The 17,252-nt window shown below is 46.3% G+C and overlaps 2 protein-coding genes across 2 annotated transcripts in view; one reads left to right on the top strand and one right to left on the bottom strand.

Moving 5' to 3' along the window:
* The window catches only part of CDC34 (cell division cycle 34, ubiquitin conjugating enzyme), a 30,430-nt gene extending 22,701 nt beyond the window's left edge, over window positions 1-7,729 (bottom strand). Inside the window, exons 1-3 of the mRNA XM_021008984.2 lie at window positions 7,235-7,729; window positions 824-910; window positions 86-183 (exon numbers count right to left, since the gene is read on the bottom strand). Coding sequence (XP_020864643.1) covers window positions 86-183; window positions 824-910; window positions 7,235-7,411 — 362 coding nt within the window. The 5' untranslated portion in view covers window positions 7,412-7,729. The remainder of the gene's footprint in view (window positions 1-85; window positions 184-823; window positions 911-7,234) is intronic.
* On the top strand, window positions 7,410-9,125 carry LOC110223368 (uncharacterized). Its single transcript, XM_078151826.1, has 3 exons — window positions 7,410-7,563; window positions 7,679-8,215; window positions 8,462-9,125. The coding sequence occupies exons 1-3, from the start codon at window positions 7,410-7,412 to the stop codon at window positions 8,524-8,526; spliced, it is 756 nt and encodes a 251-aa protein (XP_078007952.1). The 3' UTR covers window positions 8,527-9,125.
* Window positions 9,126-17,252: the final 8,127 nt, after the last annotated feature.

Here is a 17,252-nt window from a genome sequence, read left to right as displayed (position 1 = left end):
TCAATGTATTCTTTCTAAGCGTCATATGGTCACGAATCAATCCCCTCTTCTTAGTGGGACTTACCTCCCCTCAGAGGGAACTCACCTGACATTCTGGGTGGGGTTCCATCGCTCAGAGGGAAGCTCTCCACTCTGGGGATCATCTACTGGAGGGTGGAGGATTGAGATACAAACATCCCCAGTCTGGTCATATGCGAAGGGAGAGAAGAAAAGAGGGAGAGAAGGAGAGAGAGAGAGAGAGAGAAAGAGATTAGCTTTTGTAGTTAGCCCCAAAATTCAAGTCCTTTTTTGGGGGAGATGGGTCACACTAAGTGGGAAACAAGGACCTTCCTGAAATAAACCCTGCTCTTCTCTGGCAGGAAAACAGGAGCATTTACATTCTCAAAGATAGTCTCACAGACTAGGATGGATAGCCCCAACTAATTTCATCCATCATTTAGTCTGACTTAAGGCTCTAGCTACCTGCTTGTCCATATTCACGCTCCTTTTAAATTGAAACACCCTCTACCCTGAAACTGGCTTCAGGTCAGACACTAAACTAGTCCAGTTCCAGGGCAAGCGTCAGCTTGTACGAGACAAATAAATGCTTTGGGACATAGCACTACGAGGTCTCATCTTGAGGAAGGATGTGCACAAAGGCTGTCAGTAGACTGCAGACTCTTTGAGGGTGGGGCCCTGCCTTCTGCTTCTCTAGTACCCATCAGCATATAACACAACATAAGGCATGCAGCAGGCCTGTAAATACTTGTCCTGCTGAGTACCCCTGGGGAAGGACTCATAAAAACCTCAGGAATCCGAAGGGGCAGAAACATCTGGGGCTTACCTCATAGATGTTCGGGTGCCACATTTTGGTGAGGAACCGGAAAGCTGGAGGAGAGTAGGGGTAATCAATAGGAAACTTGAGGCGGGCCTGAGGAGGGAAGTAACAGGAAAAAAGAATGAGAAGGGAATGGGTAGCATGCTCTTATGTGTCCTGGTAAAGCAGAACAGGCACCAGCCTTTTCCCACGTTCCAATCCTGCCTCCAAGGGGTTTACTAGCAGTGTGATTGAGCAAGCCAGTTAATGTCTGTGATGACCCTGCCTCAGAGGGCTAAAAGGGCCTTGTTATTAGGGTGTCGTATCGCAGGCACACTGCACGGGGAGTCAGAAGAGTCCTGAATTCTGGGTCTGGTTCTGCTACTTATTCTATGACTTCAGCAAATCACTTCGTCTTTCTAGCCTTTGACATGGAAGCTGTAACTGTTATGGAAGAAGAGAGACCCACGTCCCTAAAGACAGGTATAGAATTCCTCGTCCTTTTCATGTGAACTTAAATACAGTATAGTCCCTTTACAAAACCCTATTCTGTGTCTGTACCAGGCCAGTACCTTGCTTGGAGCCTACCTGGTCAGACTCTGCTCTCTATACAACTAATTTCCAGCCTCAGGCATCCTTCTGGACAGCTGACAGCAGAGTGCCTGTCATTCATTTCTTCCCTGACAAATAATCATCTAAGTCCCTTCCCTTTTTACCCTCGTGAACAGACCCCAACGCTCTGTAAGGGCAGGAGTTCCAGACTGGAAGCGTGGCCCCACTTGGCCTTGGTAAGGGAACTCTCTGCCAGAACACAGCTGGGTTTCTAATGGTCCTTGGAAGGGCCCCATAGGTTTGCAAAAGCACTTTTTTGTCCAAGGACTTTAAAGAGGGCTAGGGATCCTGATTTAAGAAAACTCATTTTCCCCTGTTGGCTACACTTGAGCACAGGTCTCTGATGTAACCTGTGCCAGTGTGTTGCAAAGCTTTTGTGACGACAGCTTTGTTGTCTTCCTCCTTGGCTGACGAGCTGGTGAAGCAGGTAAACAAAGGAAGTACAACTCAGATGTTTTTGTTTACTGGAAGCTGCTTAGGATGGCCAGGCCCTGAATCCTAGCTGCCTGAAATACATATGAGGAAGTTCGGAGCTGCGCCTAGAGGTTAACCAGCAAATGGCACCTTTCTTTGTGATAAAGGACAATCACAGATACTTCCAGGAGAGTCATTTTACCCAGTGATAAACCCTCAAAGGCACAGCTGGATGCCAACTCACCCCCAGCAGTACCTCCTGCCCCCAGGTTCTGTGAACCTTTTTCGGAAAAGTTAAGCATAGGGACTTAGCCCACGGCCATTAGTTTCCAACTTTCTTACAAATACACACAATATTCTCAACTCTCAACACCGATTTCATATTCAGAGAACAAAGTTGGCTAACTTTGAGGCTGCCGGGTTCTGAAAAAAGCAGTCTTCAAGAGAAGACTGTAGCAGACAAAAAAAAAATCATCCAGCATATACTCCCTAGGAGGGATTCATCCTATTCTATCCCCGCCGAAAAATATATCTAGAGTTGGATAAGAAGGAGTAAAATAACAGGTATCTTCATCTCTTCTGAATGGAGGTCTTAAGCTATCCTGATTGAGACCTCCTAGCAGATCCATTCTAATCAGGATTCAGCAGAAAATTGGTGACCTACCCCCAAACGGAATGGGAGAATTTCCCAAGAACAAAAAGGAATGTGACCCTGGACAAGTCCCTTCTCAAGCAAAGGCTGGAAGACCTTTCATCTGGCATGGTTTATACCATTCTTATGCCCTCCATATATAGGGCATTCCTGTATATGAACATGAAGGAATGAATGGAAAATCTGCACTTAATTCTTAAATGCTTATTTTGTGCCAAATAGTTCACAGAGTCATGGAGACACAAAGAGAAAAACAGACAGTTCCTATCCTCAAGGAGATTACATTCTAATGGAGAAGGCAATATACATAGGGGAATCAATGTCCAGAGAGGAATACTTTGGTCCAAAAAGTTACATGGATAGTGAACGAGGGTATAGGACACACCCATCCAGGAACAATGGCAGAGTTGATTTGAACATGACTCATGGTCACACTGAACTATATGTGAACTACGTCTATGATTCTCTCTCTAGGTCTTTTCTCCTTTCTCTGTAAAATGAAGGGGATAGACTACATGCTTTTTTAAGGTGTCTTTTCCAACGCAGTCTATGAACTTGTATGAAATCCATGGAACTGATCCAGGAGGCAGTGTCTAATAGATTATTCTATGAAACTACAGATAGAGAGACGTCAGCAAAGGCCACAGGTGGGATTCTGGGTTATTCACTAGATCAAAGGTAGAGCTGGCTCTAGTTATGCCACACATCCAGATGCTTCCTGGCAAGGAAAAATAGCTTTCTCAGAAAAGGGTTAAGCAGTTCACCATCTCTAAAGAGGACAAGCTTTTCAGCAGAAATGCTGGTCCCATTCCCCAATAACAATTCCCTCTTCAATGGAAAGATGAAAAAATCAGGTCCAGGCTGAAAGACCAAGTCCAGGTCTGCATCCCAGAGTTCACATCCTGAGTCCCACCCTAGGTCCTTTAGGCCTCACCTCAAACCAAAAACAAACATCAATCACACTGGCATGTGAGACTTCTGGAATTACACCCTTTACAAAACTGGCAGCTGGGCCCCTGGCCCATTGGGTAATAGCCGTTAAAAGATTAGCACAATAATGCAAACACAGACATCTGCCTTGCCAGCACCAGCTTTCCCCTTGCCTGCCACCCCCAGAACAGCCTCATTGATCTCTTGTGGTTTCTCCCAGTTGATCCAGCTCAGTCACAGCTTCAACCTGCACTCTGGGCCAAGGCAAAACCAGGATGTCTTGGAGCTGAGGGGGAAGGGAAGCAGCTCTGCAACCAAGACTAGGGTCTGAAAGTCTGTCCATGCTCAGAGAAAGATGTTTTAATACATGGTTCTGGACTTGGCCCATGGAACCAGGGCTGACCTCTTGTCTGGTAATCCTACTCCAGTTTTCATCCAGATATCTTCCTGTCACCAGCCCCCACCCCAGCCCATTTTTTGGGGGGGAGGGGCACAATGGGACAGAATAGAACCAGACTGAATAAAACTTAAACCATTTGGAATTATAACATTCCTGGTGACAAAGTATTGCCCATAAGAACAGGAAAAAAAATTATTAAGGTTGCTGAAACCCCAAAGCTCAGGCCTCTGGAGTAACTGCTCAAGAACAAACATTTACTAAACTGAATTTGCTGGCCTCAGGAGGAACAGAGGGAAAATGGGAAGTCTATTTTAGGGGGCAAGTATAAGCCCTTACTTTTCTTTGTAAAAGCCCAGGATGTTAAAATCCTTATCAAAGAATCCAAGGAAAAGCAAACCTTCCCAAGTGGAGTCTGTCTGGTTCCATTTTTAAGGGGGCCAATGAAGCAGCAGATCTCTGCACAGGCCTTGCAGGAGCTAAAGGAGCCACAAGGTCCTGGCCAGGAAGTGACATGAGCTTCTTTGCCCCCATGGGGCTTGAGAGGTTACTGAGTTGCTCTCTGGGCTGCATCTACAGGGGACACCTTTTCTGAGCTGGCTTGTGTGGGGAGGATGAACCCCCATCTCTGAAATGCCAGTGTGGCTACTCAGTTGTTTTCTGGTTTGCCCGGGCAGCCTGTCATGCTTTCGTTGGAAGACTCCAGGTAACAACAGTCTTCTGGGTCCAGCAAGCAGACAGAAAGCCTGCTTCCAACTCAGCTCCAAACCAGCCTCCTCCCCCAGCCAGACCCTGTGTTCCCCAACAATAGGGCACTCGCACTCCACTAGCTCCAAAGGACACATGAGGGAGTGGAGAGCTACTATATCCAGGGTTCTTTGTTTCCTCTGGGGAGGGGAAAAGAATGGGAAAGGGGAAAACAGGGTAAGGAGCATGAAACAAGGTGGGGCAATAGAAACCCAGAATTAATGAAAGGCCCTACATGAGGGCCTCACAACCCCCTAAATGAGAACAAAGAAGAGTATCCTTTTCTTTTAGGGTTAGAGAAGACAGGAAAAAAAATGTCATTAGAAGTGGGGGTAGTGATTCAGGAGTAAGAAGAAAAAAAATGAATGGACTTGTCCTGGGGACATATGGTAAAGGAAAGGAAAAAATTAAAGTGGGGGAGGGGGAGGTAAGAGAGGCAATTCAGACTATACCTGGGAACAATTGTTTTTTGGGTGGGGGGGGTGGGGGGGAATAATAAAAATAAAGTACCTTATAGAAGAAGTGAGTTGGAAAGCTAAGTATGTTGTGTGTATGTGGTAAAGAAGAGAGTAACCTGGGAAATGGCTGTGGGGTGTGTCTAAGAGGAGGAGGCACCTCTACTGGATGGGGTCATGTTTGTGTGTGCACACATGCCCATATAAAAGATAGGGTAACTACTCATGTAAGATACGAAAATCTGTTGTGTGAACCAAGAATATATAGGAATGTATGCCTGTGCATAAGATAAGGGAATGTAGCATATTTATATAAGAGATGGGGGTACTTAGCGTGATGTGTGTCTAAGAGAGAGAGGAACTCTGTGTGTGTGTGTGTGTGTGTGTGTGTGTGTGTGTGTGTGTGTGTGTATAAAAGATAGGAGAATTCTAGGACATGTATGATGGAAGAATCCAGTCTTTGTATATAACACATAGGAAAACCTATTCTCTGTGTACTTGTGCTGTGTGTAAGAAATGATGACAACCCCAAGTGAGTGTGTTTGTATGTAAGAGATGGAGATATCTATCTTGCCTGTGTGTGCATGCGTATAAGAGATGAGAGATCTATCCTGTGTGCATATAAGATGGGAGAATCTGTCATGCATGTGTGTAAGAGATAGGAAAATTTATTCTGTATGTGCATATAAGGGAAAATATCATGCAAGTGTGAAAGAGATAACAGAATCTATTGTGTGCTTGTGTAAGAGATGAGAGATCATGCATGTATATAAGAAATGAGAATCTATCATCTGTGTGTGCATGTAGAAATCTATTCTATGTATGACATTAAGAAGAAAATCTATTGTATGTATGGAGAATCTAGCTTGTGTATATGTGAGACTAACATGTATGCAGAAGAATCTATTGTATGGGGGAGGTAGACACACAACATTAATTGTACATGTTGTATACATGGGGAGAGTCTATTAGGTATGTATGTGTGTTGTGTATGTATGGAGAATCTACCACCTGTGTGTGTACAGACAATCTATCTCGTGTATGCTGGAGAACACCATGTATCTGAGGGCCTATGTATATTGGGGAAAAATCTGTCGTGTGGATATGGGGGGAGACTATCACCTTTCTTCTGTGGGGGAATCTTTTGTATGAACATCAGTAAAATGGGAAAATCTACCACAATGCTTGTGTAAATGCAGTATATATGTGTGTCTCCACAGTAGTACATGTATCACGTGAGAACTGCTATATGTTTATGCATGTAAATGTGGGAGAATTTATCCTCTCTCTGTGTGTTCATATCGTTGGGAAAGATCTAGCCTGCATGTGTGTGGGAGAGGAGAAAGGGAGAAATAGAATCTGCCATGCCTGTGTCTGCATGTGTATTGTAGAATCCACTCTACATATATGCAAAGGAGAAGAAAATCTATCCTGTTGTATATATGAGAGAAGAGACATTCAATCAACCCTTCATGTGAAAGAAATGTTAAGAACCTACCATGAGAGGAGGAAATATAAAAGATTGGAAACCAATCATCATTGGTGATGTGTGTAAAAGAAGGTGGGAAATTATGTAGGGGCAGAACCACCTGCCATTGGGTGAGGTAAGAAATAAAATGGGAAATCCACTATGGGGGGGGGGTAAGAGATGGAAGAATCTACCATGGAGAGGAGTAAAAGATGGGGCAAGTAAGATATGCGGAAATCTATCATGAGGGGTGGTGGTAGTAAGAGACAGGGGAACCTACATGGAGGGGAGAATGGAGAATCTACTATGGGGGAGAATAAGAGATGAGGAATCTTCCATGGGGAAGAATAAGAGATGGGAAATCTACTATGGAATGTAATAGATGGGGGAACCTACCATATTGGGGGAGAGAGAAGGGGAATCTATTATGGGAGCTGGATAAGAGATGGGCAATCGATGGGCAGAGGTAATAGATGGGGTAATTTAGCACGGGAGGGGTAAGAGATGGGGAACCTACCAGGTGGGAAGAGATAGGGAATCTATAATGGGGGGAGAATAAGACGTGGGGAACTTACCACGGGGGGGGGTAAGAGATGGGGGAACTTACCGTGGGAGGGTAAGGGGTAAGAGACGGGGAATCTACCACGGCGGGGGGTGGCGGTGGAGATGGGGAGCCTACCACGGAAGTGGGGGGTGGCAGGCGAAGGAACCCCACGGGGTGGCCGGGCCCCCACGTTAGAAGCCGGGCTGCTCTCCGCCTTACCTTGAAGTAGCCGCCCTCGTAGTAGGTGTTGGGGGGCCCGAAGATGGCCACCTCCCAGTTGTACAGGTCGCCCTCGTCCACCAGGGTCACCCGGAAGCCCTCGACCGGCTCCTCCTGCAGCCCCCTGAGCTCCAGGAGCAGCGCCTTCTGCGAGCTGGGCACCAGCGGCCGGGCCATGGCGGTGCAGACGGAGGCAGTGGCCGCGGCAGCAGCGGGGGTAAGGGAGGCGGCGGCAGCGGCAGCGGCAGCGGCGGGGGCGGGGGCCGAGGTCGAGGGACCGGGCTGGGCCGCGTCGGGGGAACTAGGCCGCACGGCCGCCCCGGGCTCGCGTGACGGGCCGGGCCGAACGCTCTGGGTAGGGGGGGAGGAGGAGCCGCCGCCGCCACTGCCGGGAGCCGCCGCCGCCTCCGAGCCCTGAACCCCCGAGCGCTCCACTCGCTCTAGATCCCCGCTCCCCCCCAAGCCCAGCCCAGCCCGGCCCGGCCCCCCGCTCCGCCCTCTCCTCCCCTGGCCTCGCCCTCACTTCAGCCCGCCCTCAGCAGCCGCCTCCTCTTCCTTCTGCTTCCCCTTCCCCTTCCCCTTCTCTTCAGGCCGCTGCCCGCGCGGGGCACACCGGGAACTGTGGTCCGCTCCGGCCCGCCGGCTTTGGGACGCCTGCGCCGGGCTGCCCGCCTGTCTACCTGCCCGCCCTCCCGCTCTGCCTGTCTAGCCCTCTTGCCCGACTGACTGCCTTTGCCCACGCTTGCGCCTGCGCCTGCGCCTGCGCCTGCGCCTGCGCCACCCCGCCGGCTACCGCGAGCCCGTTCCCCCCCCTCCCGACCGGCCTATCCAAGGGGGAGAGGAGAGGGGGGCCGAGCGCGCAGGCGCGCCTCAGCCGCGATTGGGTTTCGCCCCCAGGCTCAGGCCGCAGTCGCCCCAGTCGGGACTACAACCCCCAGACGCCTCTGCTGGGGGACGCAGGGAGGGGGGCTGCAGGGATGGGTAGGCGTTGGAGCCGGTGGCGGCCCCGTGTGGTTGGGTTTGTTGTTTTGTTTTGTTTTGGGTTTTTTTTGTGACGTCCACGCACCCCCCCCCCCTGAACTGGTGAGGGCGGGGCTAGGGTAGGAGGTGAAGACTAGGGTGGGAATAGGGGGTGGCAACTGGGAGGCGAGACAGGGAAGTGGGTCAGCTTAGCTGGGCAGGACCCGAGGCCGATCCAACCCGACGAGCTTTTTTTTTTTTTTAAAGAATTTATTATGAAGGAACTGGGCGTGTTCATCCTGGAGAGGAGAAGGCTGGGGGTTGGGGCATGACCCCAGCTGTCCTCGAGAATTCCTCTTGGCCCCCGAGGGCAGACCCTGGTGGAACGTGCAAAGGTTTCAGTTCCACGAGAGAAACAGCCCCCGAGCTAGGAGAGCTGCCGCGAGTGGAAGGGCTGGCCCCTGCAAGTAACGAGCTCCCTGTCATGAAAAGGCTGACCGAGTGTCTCACGCTTTCTACAGGGGCTTCCTGTTCACATACAGCCTGGGCTTAGATGGCCTCGGAGGTCCGTTGTTCCACCCGCCGTCACCTCCAGCCTCCGGGAGCCCGAGTCTTTTCCACCCAAGGCTTTGTCAGGATTTGCCGGGCAGGGAAGACTTCGGGTGTCCGAGGCTTTGCCCGCTGGAGAGAGGATGAGTGGGTGGGCAGATGCTTCCACTCTTGGACCACCATTACACCCAAATGAAAAGCATGACCTAGAGCCCGCAGGCACGAACGAACGCAGTGCCGTGACTCAGTGGCAGCGAGAGCTACTTGAGGACAGCTCTTTGTTTTGTTTTTGTTTTTTGCCTTAGGCTGCCCAGCACGTATGCCCAGCACGGGTCCTGGCACGAAGCAGGTAGTCAATAAATAAAGGCTGGTTCAATTTGAATTCGTCTGTTTCCTTTGGCAACAGTTGCTTACTACTTCAGAAGGACATGGCAGAGTGTCCTTGTTTCTGGGCCGACTCACACATCCTGGAAAGATGCATGCGGGGGGGCGGGGGGGGGAATAGGGGTGTGTGCCCGAGCGTTATTGTCCTTGGTGCTTGTTGACCCACTGAAGAGGACTTCGATCCGGTGCTGATGCTATCTATGTAACATATAATATCTATATTCAGTGCTTCCTCCAAACACATGCCCCCTCATGTAAGGGTTGTTTTTTGTAGCATTGATGATATCTCTGTGCGGACTCCCTCTTAATTTTGTTTTTATGTCCCCTTGCATGGGGGAGATATCCTCATTGCCAAAACATAGGCCTCAAAAGTGGGTCAGCAGGACCCAGGACAATCTGGCCATCCTCACTACGTGTGGCAAAATAAACTGAAGCTGACCCCCTCTCCCTTAGCCCAGTGCATGCAGTAGGAGGGAATGAAGCTGCTGTTTCTGTGACCTTGGAAAGAACACAAAGCCCTTGCATTTGAACCCCGCTTGTGATTGTCCAAGGGACTAAACTTTTCAGAGTCTCAATCTGTAAAATGGAGATAATGAAATCCACAGTCTTTATCTACAGGGTTATCTAAAGGATCGAATTATATAATATATATATATTATGTCTGTCAACTTTAAAGCACTGTATAAATGACAATTATTATTTCCTCTTGTGTAAAATGAAGTGGTTGGCTTTTAGTCCCTTCCATCCCGAATACCCTAAGTTCTGTGAATAAATTCAATAAATTCTCTTATCCAAAGGGGAAGGGTATATCAGCTGCTTCAGGAAGAAGAGGGGATGATCCTCACTGGCTAGATGACCCAATATTGGGTATACTAGAGGGGGGATTGATGCTCATGCCTGGGTTAAACTAGTTGGTTCCTTGTAGCTGAGATTCTGAGATTGAGCACAGGCAGGTACAGGGAAGGAAGATAAGAGAGGGACGGGAGATGCATGATGAATCAATCATCTTTCCCCTGCCCTCAGAAACCCACAGCGTCATTGGCACCCTGCACACGCACATGGCAAGATTACATGACAGGGCAAGATGTAAATAACCTCAAGACAACAAGGGATGAGCTGTCATAATGCCGGATATGATTCACTGGAAGATGGGCTGTAGGAGTTCAGGAAGGGGGAAATCAAGGAAGGCTCAGCAGAGGAGGTAATATTTGACTTGGCCCTATGGGGATTTGGATAGGCTGAGCATGTGGGAAGGCAATGCAGGAACGTTCTGAGAAAGAGGAAGGGGAAATTGTCTAGAGGTGGACAGCTTGTTTGGGAGGCTGGTAATAAACCAGTCTGACTGGAATAGGGAGATTCCTCAAAGGGAGGCAAGGGGAGATAAGTTGGACAGCTGGGTTGGTGACAAATGCCAAGTGGAAAAGTATGGACTTTTTTTTAATGTTTAAATAAGGCAATTGGGAGCTATTGAAGGTGTCTGAACAGAAGAGGGACATGTTTTGAGAAAATAATTCTGGATCTATGAGGAATGGCTTAGAGAGAAAGAGATCAGAAACAAGGAGGCCAGTAGTCCATGATGAGAGGATGAGAAGGAGAAGGCATTTATAAAATGTATACTATGTACCAGGCACTATGCTGGGCACTGTAAGAATATTTTATTATTTCTCAATGGTGAGGGAGGGACTGGAGGGAGTGAAAGAATTTAATTTTAAAAAATTGTTTAAATGAATGTAAAAAATAATAATTTTTTGAAAAAGAATATTATCTCATTTGACCTCACAACAGTTCTGTGAGGTAGGTGCTATTATTATCCTCATTTTTTTGGTTGCTCAGCTGTGCCTAACTCTTCCTGACCCCATTTGGGGTTTTCTTGGCAAAGATACTGAAGTTGGGGACAGTTAGGTGGCACAGTGGATAGAGCACCGGCCCTGAAGTCAGGAGGACCTGAGTTTAAATCCGGCCTCAGACCAAACACTTGACACACTTACTAGCTGTGTGACCTTGGGCAAGTCACTTAACCCCAATTGCCTTTAAAAAAAAGATACTGGAGTGGTTTGTCCTTTCCTTCTCCAGCTCATTTTTACTGATGAGGAAACTGAGGCAAACAGGGTGAAATGACTTGCCCAGGGTCACACAGCTAGTAAGTGTCTGAGGCTTGATTTGAACTGAGGTAGAGGAGTCTTCTGATTCTAGGCCCAGCACAATGTCCACTGTATGCCACCTAACTGTCTATTTTACAGATGAGGAAACTGAGGCAGACAGCGGTAAAGTGACTTGCCCAGAGTCACACAGCTAATTGAGACTAAATTTATTTTTTTATTTTTTATTTTTAAAAATTTTTTTTGATTCATTATTTTATTTATTTTTAGTTTTCAATATTTACTTCCACAAAATTTTGAGTTTCAAATTTTCTCCCCATCTCATCCCTCCCCTAACCCCAAGACAAGGTACATTCTGAATATCCTTTCCCCTAATCTGAGACCAAATTTGAACTCAGGTCTTCCTGACTTAAGGCCCGATGCTCTAGTAACCTACACTTATGTAGCACCTCCCCATACATTATCTCAACTAATCCTCAAGGTAGCCCTATGAAGCCAATATTGCATGTTATCTTTATTTTACATAGAAGGAAACTGAAGCTCAACAAAGTTAAATGACTGGCCTAGGGTCACACAGGTAGCAAGTGTCAAGAGGCAGGATCTGAACCCAGGTCTTTCTGACTCCCAAGTCTAGCACTCTACCTACTATGTCACGTTGTTCTCTTTCAAGAGAAGTGTCATGGAGTTGCAATCAGCAGGACTTGGTGATGAATGAGATGTGAAGAAGGAGGAGGGGCCAACCTTGAGTGGATGGTGGTGCCTTGAATAGAAACAAGGAAGGTTGGGACAAAGAGCTAAATTGGGATTTGTTTGGGGACGGTGTCAATGATGAATTTGGTTCTGAGACAATAATTGAAGGGACCAGTAAGCAAGCAGAGCTGTACACGATATAGTTAAAGCATATAGGAATGGAACTCTGGATAGAGAGAGGCGGGAGCTGGTTGGGCGACAGCTCTGTGTCACCCAACACATGGGGCAATTAAAAGTAAGGGAGATTGTAAAGGGCAAAGGACCCACATGTACACAAATACTTATAGCAGCTCTTTCTGTGGTGACCAAGAATTGGAAATTGAGGGGATGCCCATTAAGTGGGGAATGGCTGAATAAGTTGTGGTGTATGAATGGAATGGTATACTATCGTTCCGTAAGAAATGATGAACAGGCAGATGTCAGAAAAACCTGGAAAGACTTGAATGAACTGATGCTGAGAGAAGTGAGCAGAACCAGGAGAACGTTGTATACAGTAAGAACAGCATTGTGGGGCGGGGGGAGAAATGAGAGGGGAAGAAAATTCAAGACTCAAAATCTTATGGAAGTGAATGTTGAACACTAAAAATAAATAAATTTTTAAAAAAGAGCAACATTGTGTGATGGCCAACTTTGGTAGACTTAGCCCTTCTCAGCAATACAAGGATCTAAGACAACTCCAAAAGTCTCATGATGGAAAAAGCTATCCACATCCAGAAAAAGAACTATGGAGTCTGGATGCAGATTCAGATGCCAAACTATGGCATCTCTCTCTCTTTTTCTTCCTTTCTCATGGTTTTCCCCTTTTGTTCTGATTCTTCTTTCACGACATGACTAATGTGGAATTATGTTTAATATGATTGTACGTATATAGCCTATGTCAGATTGCTTGCCATCTTGGGGAGGGGAGGGAGGGAGAAAAAATTTGGAACTCAAAATCTTATAAAAGGGAATGTTGAAAGCCATATTTACAGGTAATTGGAAAAAATAAAATACTGTCAAGTGGGGAAAATACTTAAAAGAATAATTAAAAATATTTTAATGAAAAAAATAAGGGAGATTGTCAAGACATAGAATGTGGACAGACCAGAGTCTCCATAAGCATTCACAGAATCTCAGAGTCCATCTAGACCAATCCATTCCTGAACAAGTGCAATCCAAGCCAACGAGCATTTATTAGATGCCTACTGCATTTAAGACCAGTACCGTGCTAAGCACTGGCATAATGGAAAGATAAGAAAACGATGACAAAATGAAAAATAGTCACAGTCTTCAAAAGGCTTAAGTTACACTTGAGGAATCTATAGGATCCGAGCTCTAGAGCTGGGATTGACCTCAGAGGTCATCTGGTCCCAATCCCTCATTTTCCTGATGAGGAAACTGAGGCCCAGAAAGATGAGAAGTGACTTGCCCAGTTTCACATTCAGTCCATTAGTAGCAGAGAAGAGATTCAAACCCAGGCCCTCTGACTCTTACTTGATGCAACCAGGTTAAGTACATACGTGTCATGCCAGATTGATTAGGAAAGTCCCTGATCAATTTGGAGAATTCCCCAATCAACTTGATGAAGTTGGGGGGGCTTGTTCCTTGGGAAATGAAGAGGATCACACACGGAATTACTGAGCGGTGTCTTACTCTTGAGGCAAATCTAATAAATCATATTAGGGGAGTGCAGGCCTGGGGGAAAATGATGAGTGTCCAACGGCCCAATGCATGTTTGCATCCTGGGTCTATGAAGGGTGAGGTGGAGGGAGAGAGACCAGAAGCAGGGAGGCAAGGATGAGACGGGGAAAGGGAAGGGAATATACGTTTATTTAGCACCTAATATGTGCCAGGCACTGAGCTACGCACTTTATGAATATTATCTTATTTGATCCTCACAACGACCCTGAAAGGTAGGTGCTGTTATTATCCCCATTTTATATTTAGGTATAGTTATAGAGCCATAGTGGAAGCTGAAGCAGACAGAGGTTAAGTGTCTTGGGGGAGTGAGGGAGGGATCCACATCACCAGGTGAAGGTAAGTCTGAAAGGGATTGTGCAGAATCCTGCTGGAGGCCTATGGATCCATTATAATGTCAAAGGGCCTCAGTGGCAATGTTCTCCCAGCAAATTCAATTTCCTTTTGAGGGAAGCTGATGGGCTTTATTTCAGGATCTATTTCTGGGCTTCCAGGAGTCTGTGTTCCGTGGTCTGCATTGCCACTTCGAGTACCTATAGAGGATGGGATCCTGTAAACCCACATTTGGGAAAACCTAAACATGAGCTCAACGTAAGCTGCATTTAGAGTTTTTCCTGGAATAACACCAAGGATGAGTGATCAGCCAAAGAGAGATACTGACCCTTTTTGGGGGGAGGGGAAGAGAGGGTCAGACCTTAGGACTGATGGAGCCCAGTCTGTGTGAGGCTAGATGGAATCTTGGGGCTGGGTAAGTGATGGGGAGGCGAACTTGAGGTCACAAGTTACAACAAAAATTTGAGGAGGGGATCAGGAAATGGCTACTTGTTTGGGGGTGGCTCGTGAGCTGAAGAAAGCCAAGGCTCCTAAGAGGAGGATGTAAGGAGAATCCTTCCTTTTTGGGCAAACCAAGGGCCATGGTTTTTAGAAAGACTCTAAAGGAAAATGGATTTGTCTCATCCAGCTCCTCTGTCTTAGGATTTAAAGCTCTCCACAACCTAGTCCCTTCCTACCTTTCCAGCTTTCTTAGGAATTCCTTTCCTCCAGATCCTGGAGGAGCCAGCCAAGCTGGCCTGCTTGCTAATCCTCACCCAGGATGCTCCATCCTCTGTCTTTACACCTTTGCATTGAGTATGCCTTGTACTTGGAACGGGCAGCTGGTTGGTGCAGTAGATAGACTGTTAGCCCTGGAGTTAGGAAAGTTCAAATCTGACCTCAGACACTTCCTAGCTGTATGACCCTGAGCAAGTCACTTAACCCTGTTTGCCTCAGTTTCTTCATCTGTCAATTAAGCTGGAGAAGGAAATGGCAAACTGCTCTAGTATCTTTGCCAAGAAAACCCCAAGAGAGTCGGATGTGACTGAAAAACTGCTGAACAAAAACAGACCTGGAATGTTCTGCATTCTTACTTTTACCTCTTGGTATGTACTGGGTCCCTTCAAGCTCAGGACTCTGTGGGAGACCTTTTTCTGATTTCCTCATCTGCTAATGTAGATCCCCCTCTTCCTTGAATACACACACACACACACACACACACACACACACACACACACACACACCCCTTTATGTTTATGTACATGTTGCTCCCTCCAGAATGTAAGCTCCTTGGGGTCAGGGACTGGTTTTTATTTTGCATCTCTAGTATTTAGCACACTGCCTGATGCAGAGTAAACACATCATAAATACTCGTTGACTGATTGTTTGATTGTACGTTATCTTTTCTCTGGACAGCTTGGCTTGGAAGGAGAGCAAGAAGGATGACTATAGTTATACAATTTCTCACAGCCTCGTTTCTGCCCACCTGTGGCCAGACCCACGTGACTGGGGCAGTGTTGGCTTAGCCTTGGCTTGGCACGCCCGAATGCTCCTCCCATTTTCTGATTGTTTGCAGAATTGATTTGGGCAAGTTCCCACCTTGCAATCTCTTCCCTCCCCCCTTCCCTATCTACCAGCAGCCTGGAGGAGGTTTGGGAGTAGAAATGATCAGACAACGTAACTTCTTCACAATTTGGCTTTGTGACAGCTTTGCTTTGTTGTGCTGTGTTTAATAAACCATGTGGCAGCTAAAAAGTCAGTCTTCCCAGTTTTACAGATGGGTTCAGTTGACCAAGAGGGTATTTCCCAAAATGCAGGCTTAGTCCCAAACTGAAGTTTCTATAATATTAATTTCTCACAGTGATACTCCATTTCTTTTTCCCTAGGCTAAATGATGATTCCAGCTAGGGCGCCACCACCTGCAAGCTTGAGAAAGGTTTATTATTCTGAGAGCTTACAAATGAGCACCTGGTGTTCAGCAACAGGGCTATTCCAGCCATCGTGAAAGCCAACAAACAGATGTACACTCTTTACTCTGCTGAAACCACTAAGGTAGTGGCTTGAGAGAGGAGCCATCCACTGGCTAAATCATGTACTACACTTCCTAGTCAACCAATCAACTAATGGACAGAGCCTTCTTTGTCAGAAAACAGGGAAATAAGTCTGGTATGGAAAATTATTACTACTATACTAGCCACCAAGTTTACAATTAGACCACACCACCTGTCCCATATCCAAAACAGAGTTCTTTATTTTTTTAACCCCTAAATCTGTCCATCCTCCAAATTTCCCCATTTCTAATGAGGGGACCACCATTTTCCCAGTCCTTTTCCCTTATATACACCCTCCCTCCCATATGCAATCTGCCACCAAATCTTGTCAGTTCTGCTTCTCTCTGCATTGTGGCCTGGAAAAGACAGACTTACTATTTCTGCCCTTTCACACTGATTTATGCATTCTAGCACAGGATCAACATTTTTTTTTTTGGTCAAAGTGCTATGTGATGCTGAGAGATAGATAAATAGATGGATGGATGGTCAGATAGGTACATAGATAGATAGATAGATACAGAAAGATGGATGGAGAGATAGAGAGAGATAGATGGATGGATGGATGGATGGATGGATGGATGGACAATAGATAGATGATAGATAAATGTATAAATTTTTCTTTCATATTCCCATCTAGAAATTATCATAAATCTCTTCAATTTTATTTTTCCAGTAATTTGTTCAGCTCTATATTTTCCTTCTTTATCTTTCCATTAGAAGTATCTAGCTCTACAAGTATTAAGAATTTTCTGCAATAATTTTCTTAGGCAGCTAGGTGTCACAGTGACTAGAGTGCTGGGTACGGCGTCAGGAAGAAGTGAGTTCAAATCTAGATTCTGGCACTTAGCTGTGTGATCCTGAGCAAGTCACTTAATCTTTGTTGATCTCAGTTTCCTCAACTGTAAAATGGAATTAATAACAGTACTTACCTTAAAGGATTGTTGTTATGATGAGACGAGCAAATGAGATATTTATAAAGCACTTAGCCTAGTGCCTGGCACTTAGTAGGTGTTATATAGATACTTATTCCATTTCCCTTTCCTGCCCTCCCCCTTCCCTTCCAATCAATGTCCTTTTTTTCCTTTGCAATTCATCTGACTTTTTCTTCAAGAAATCAGACAATATGTTCAAGCACATATTCATGCCAAGAAATAACTATGCCAGCATATTCACATATTCAATAATGCTATTGGTTCATTATTTATGATGTCTTTAAGTATAATGTAGTTTCCCTGT

The sequence above is a fragment of the Phascolarctos cinereus genome, unplaced genomic scaffold (assembly GCF_003287225.1).
Source record: "Phascolarctos cinereus isolate Bilbo 61053 unplaced genomic scaffold, phaCin_HiC Scaffold_4;HRSCAF=312, whole genome shotgun sequence".
Lineage (NCBI taxonomy): Eukaryota > Metazoa > Chordata > Mammalia > Diprotodontia > Phascolarctidae > Phascolarctos > Phascolarctos cinereus.
The sequence above is the reverse complement of the archived record's forward strand: the minus strand, read 5'-3'. Positions and strand labels throughout refer to the sequence as shown.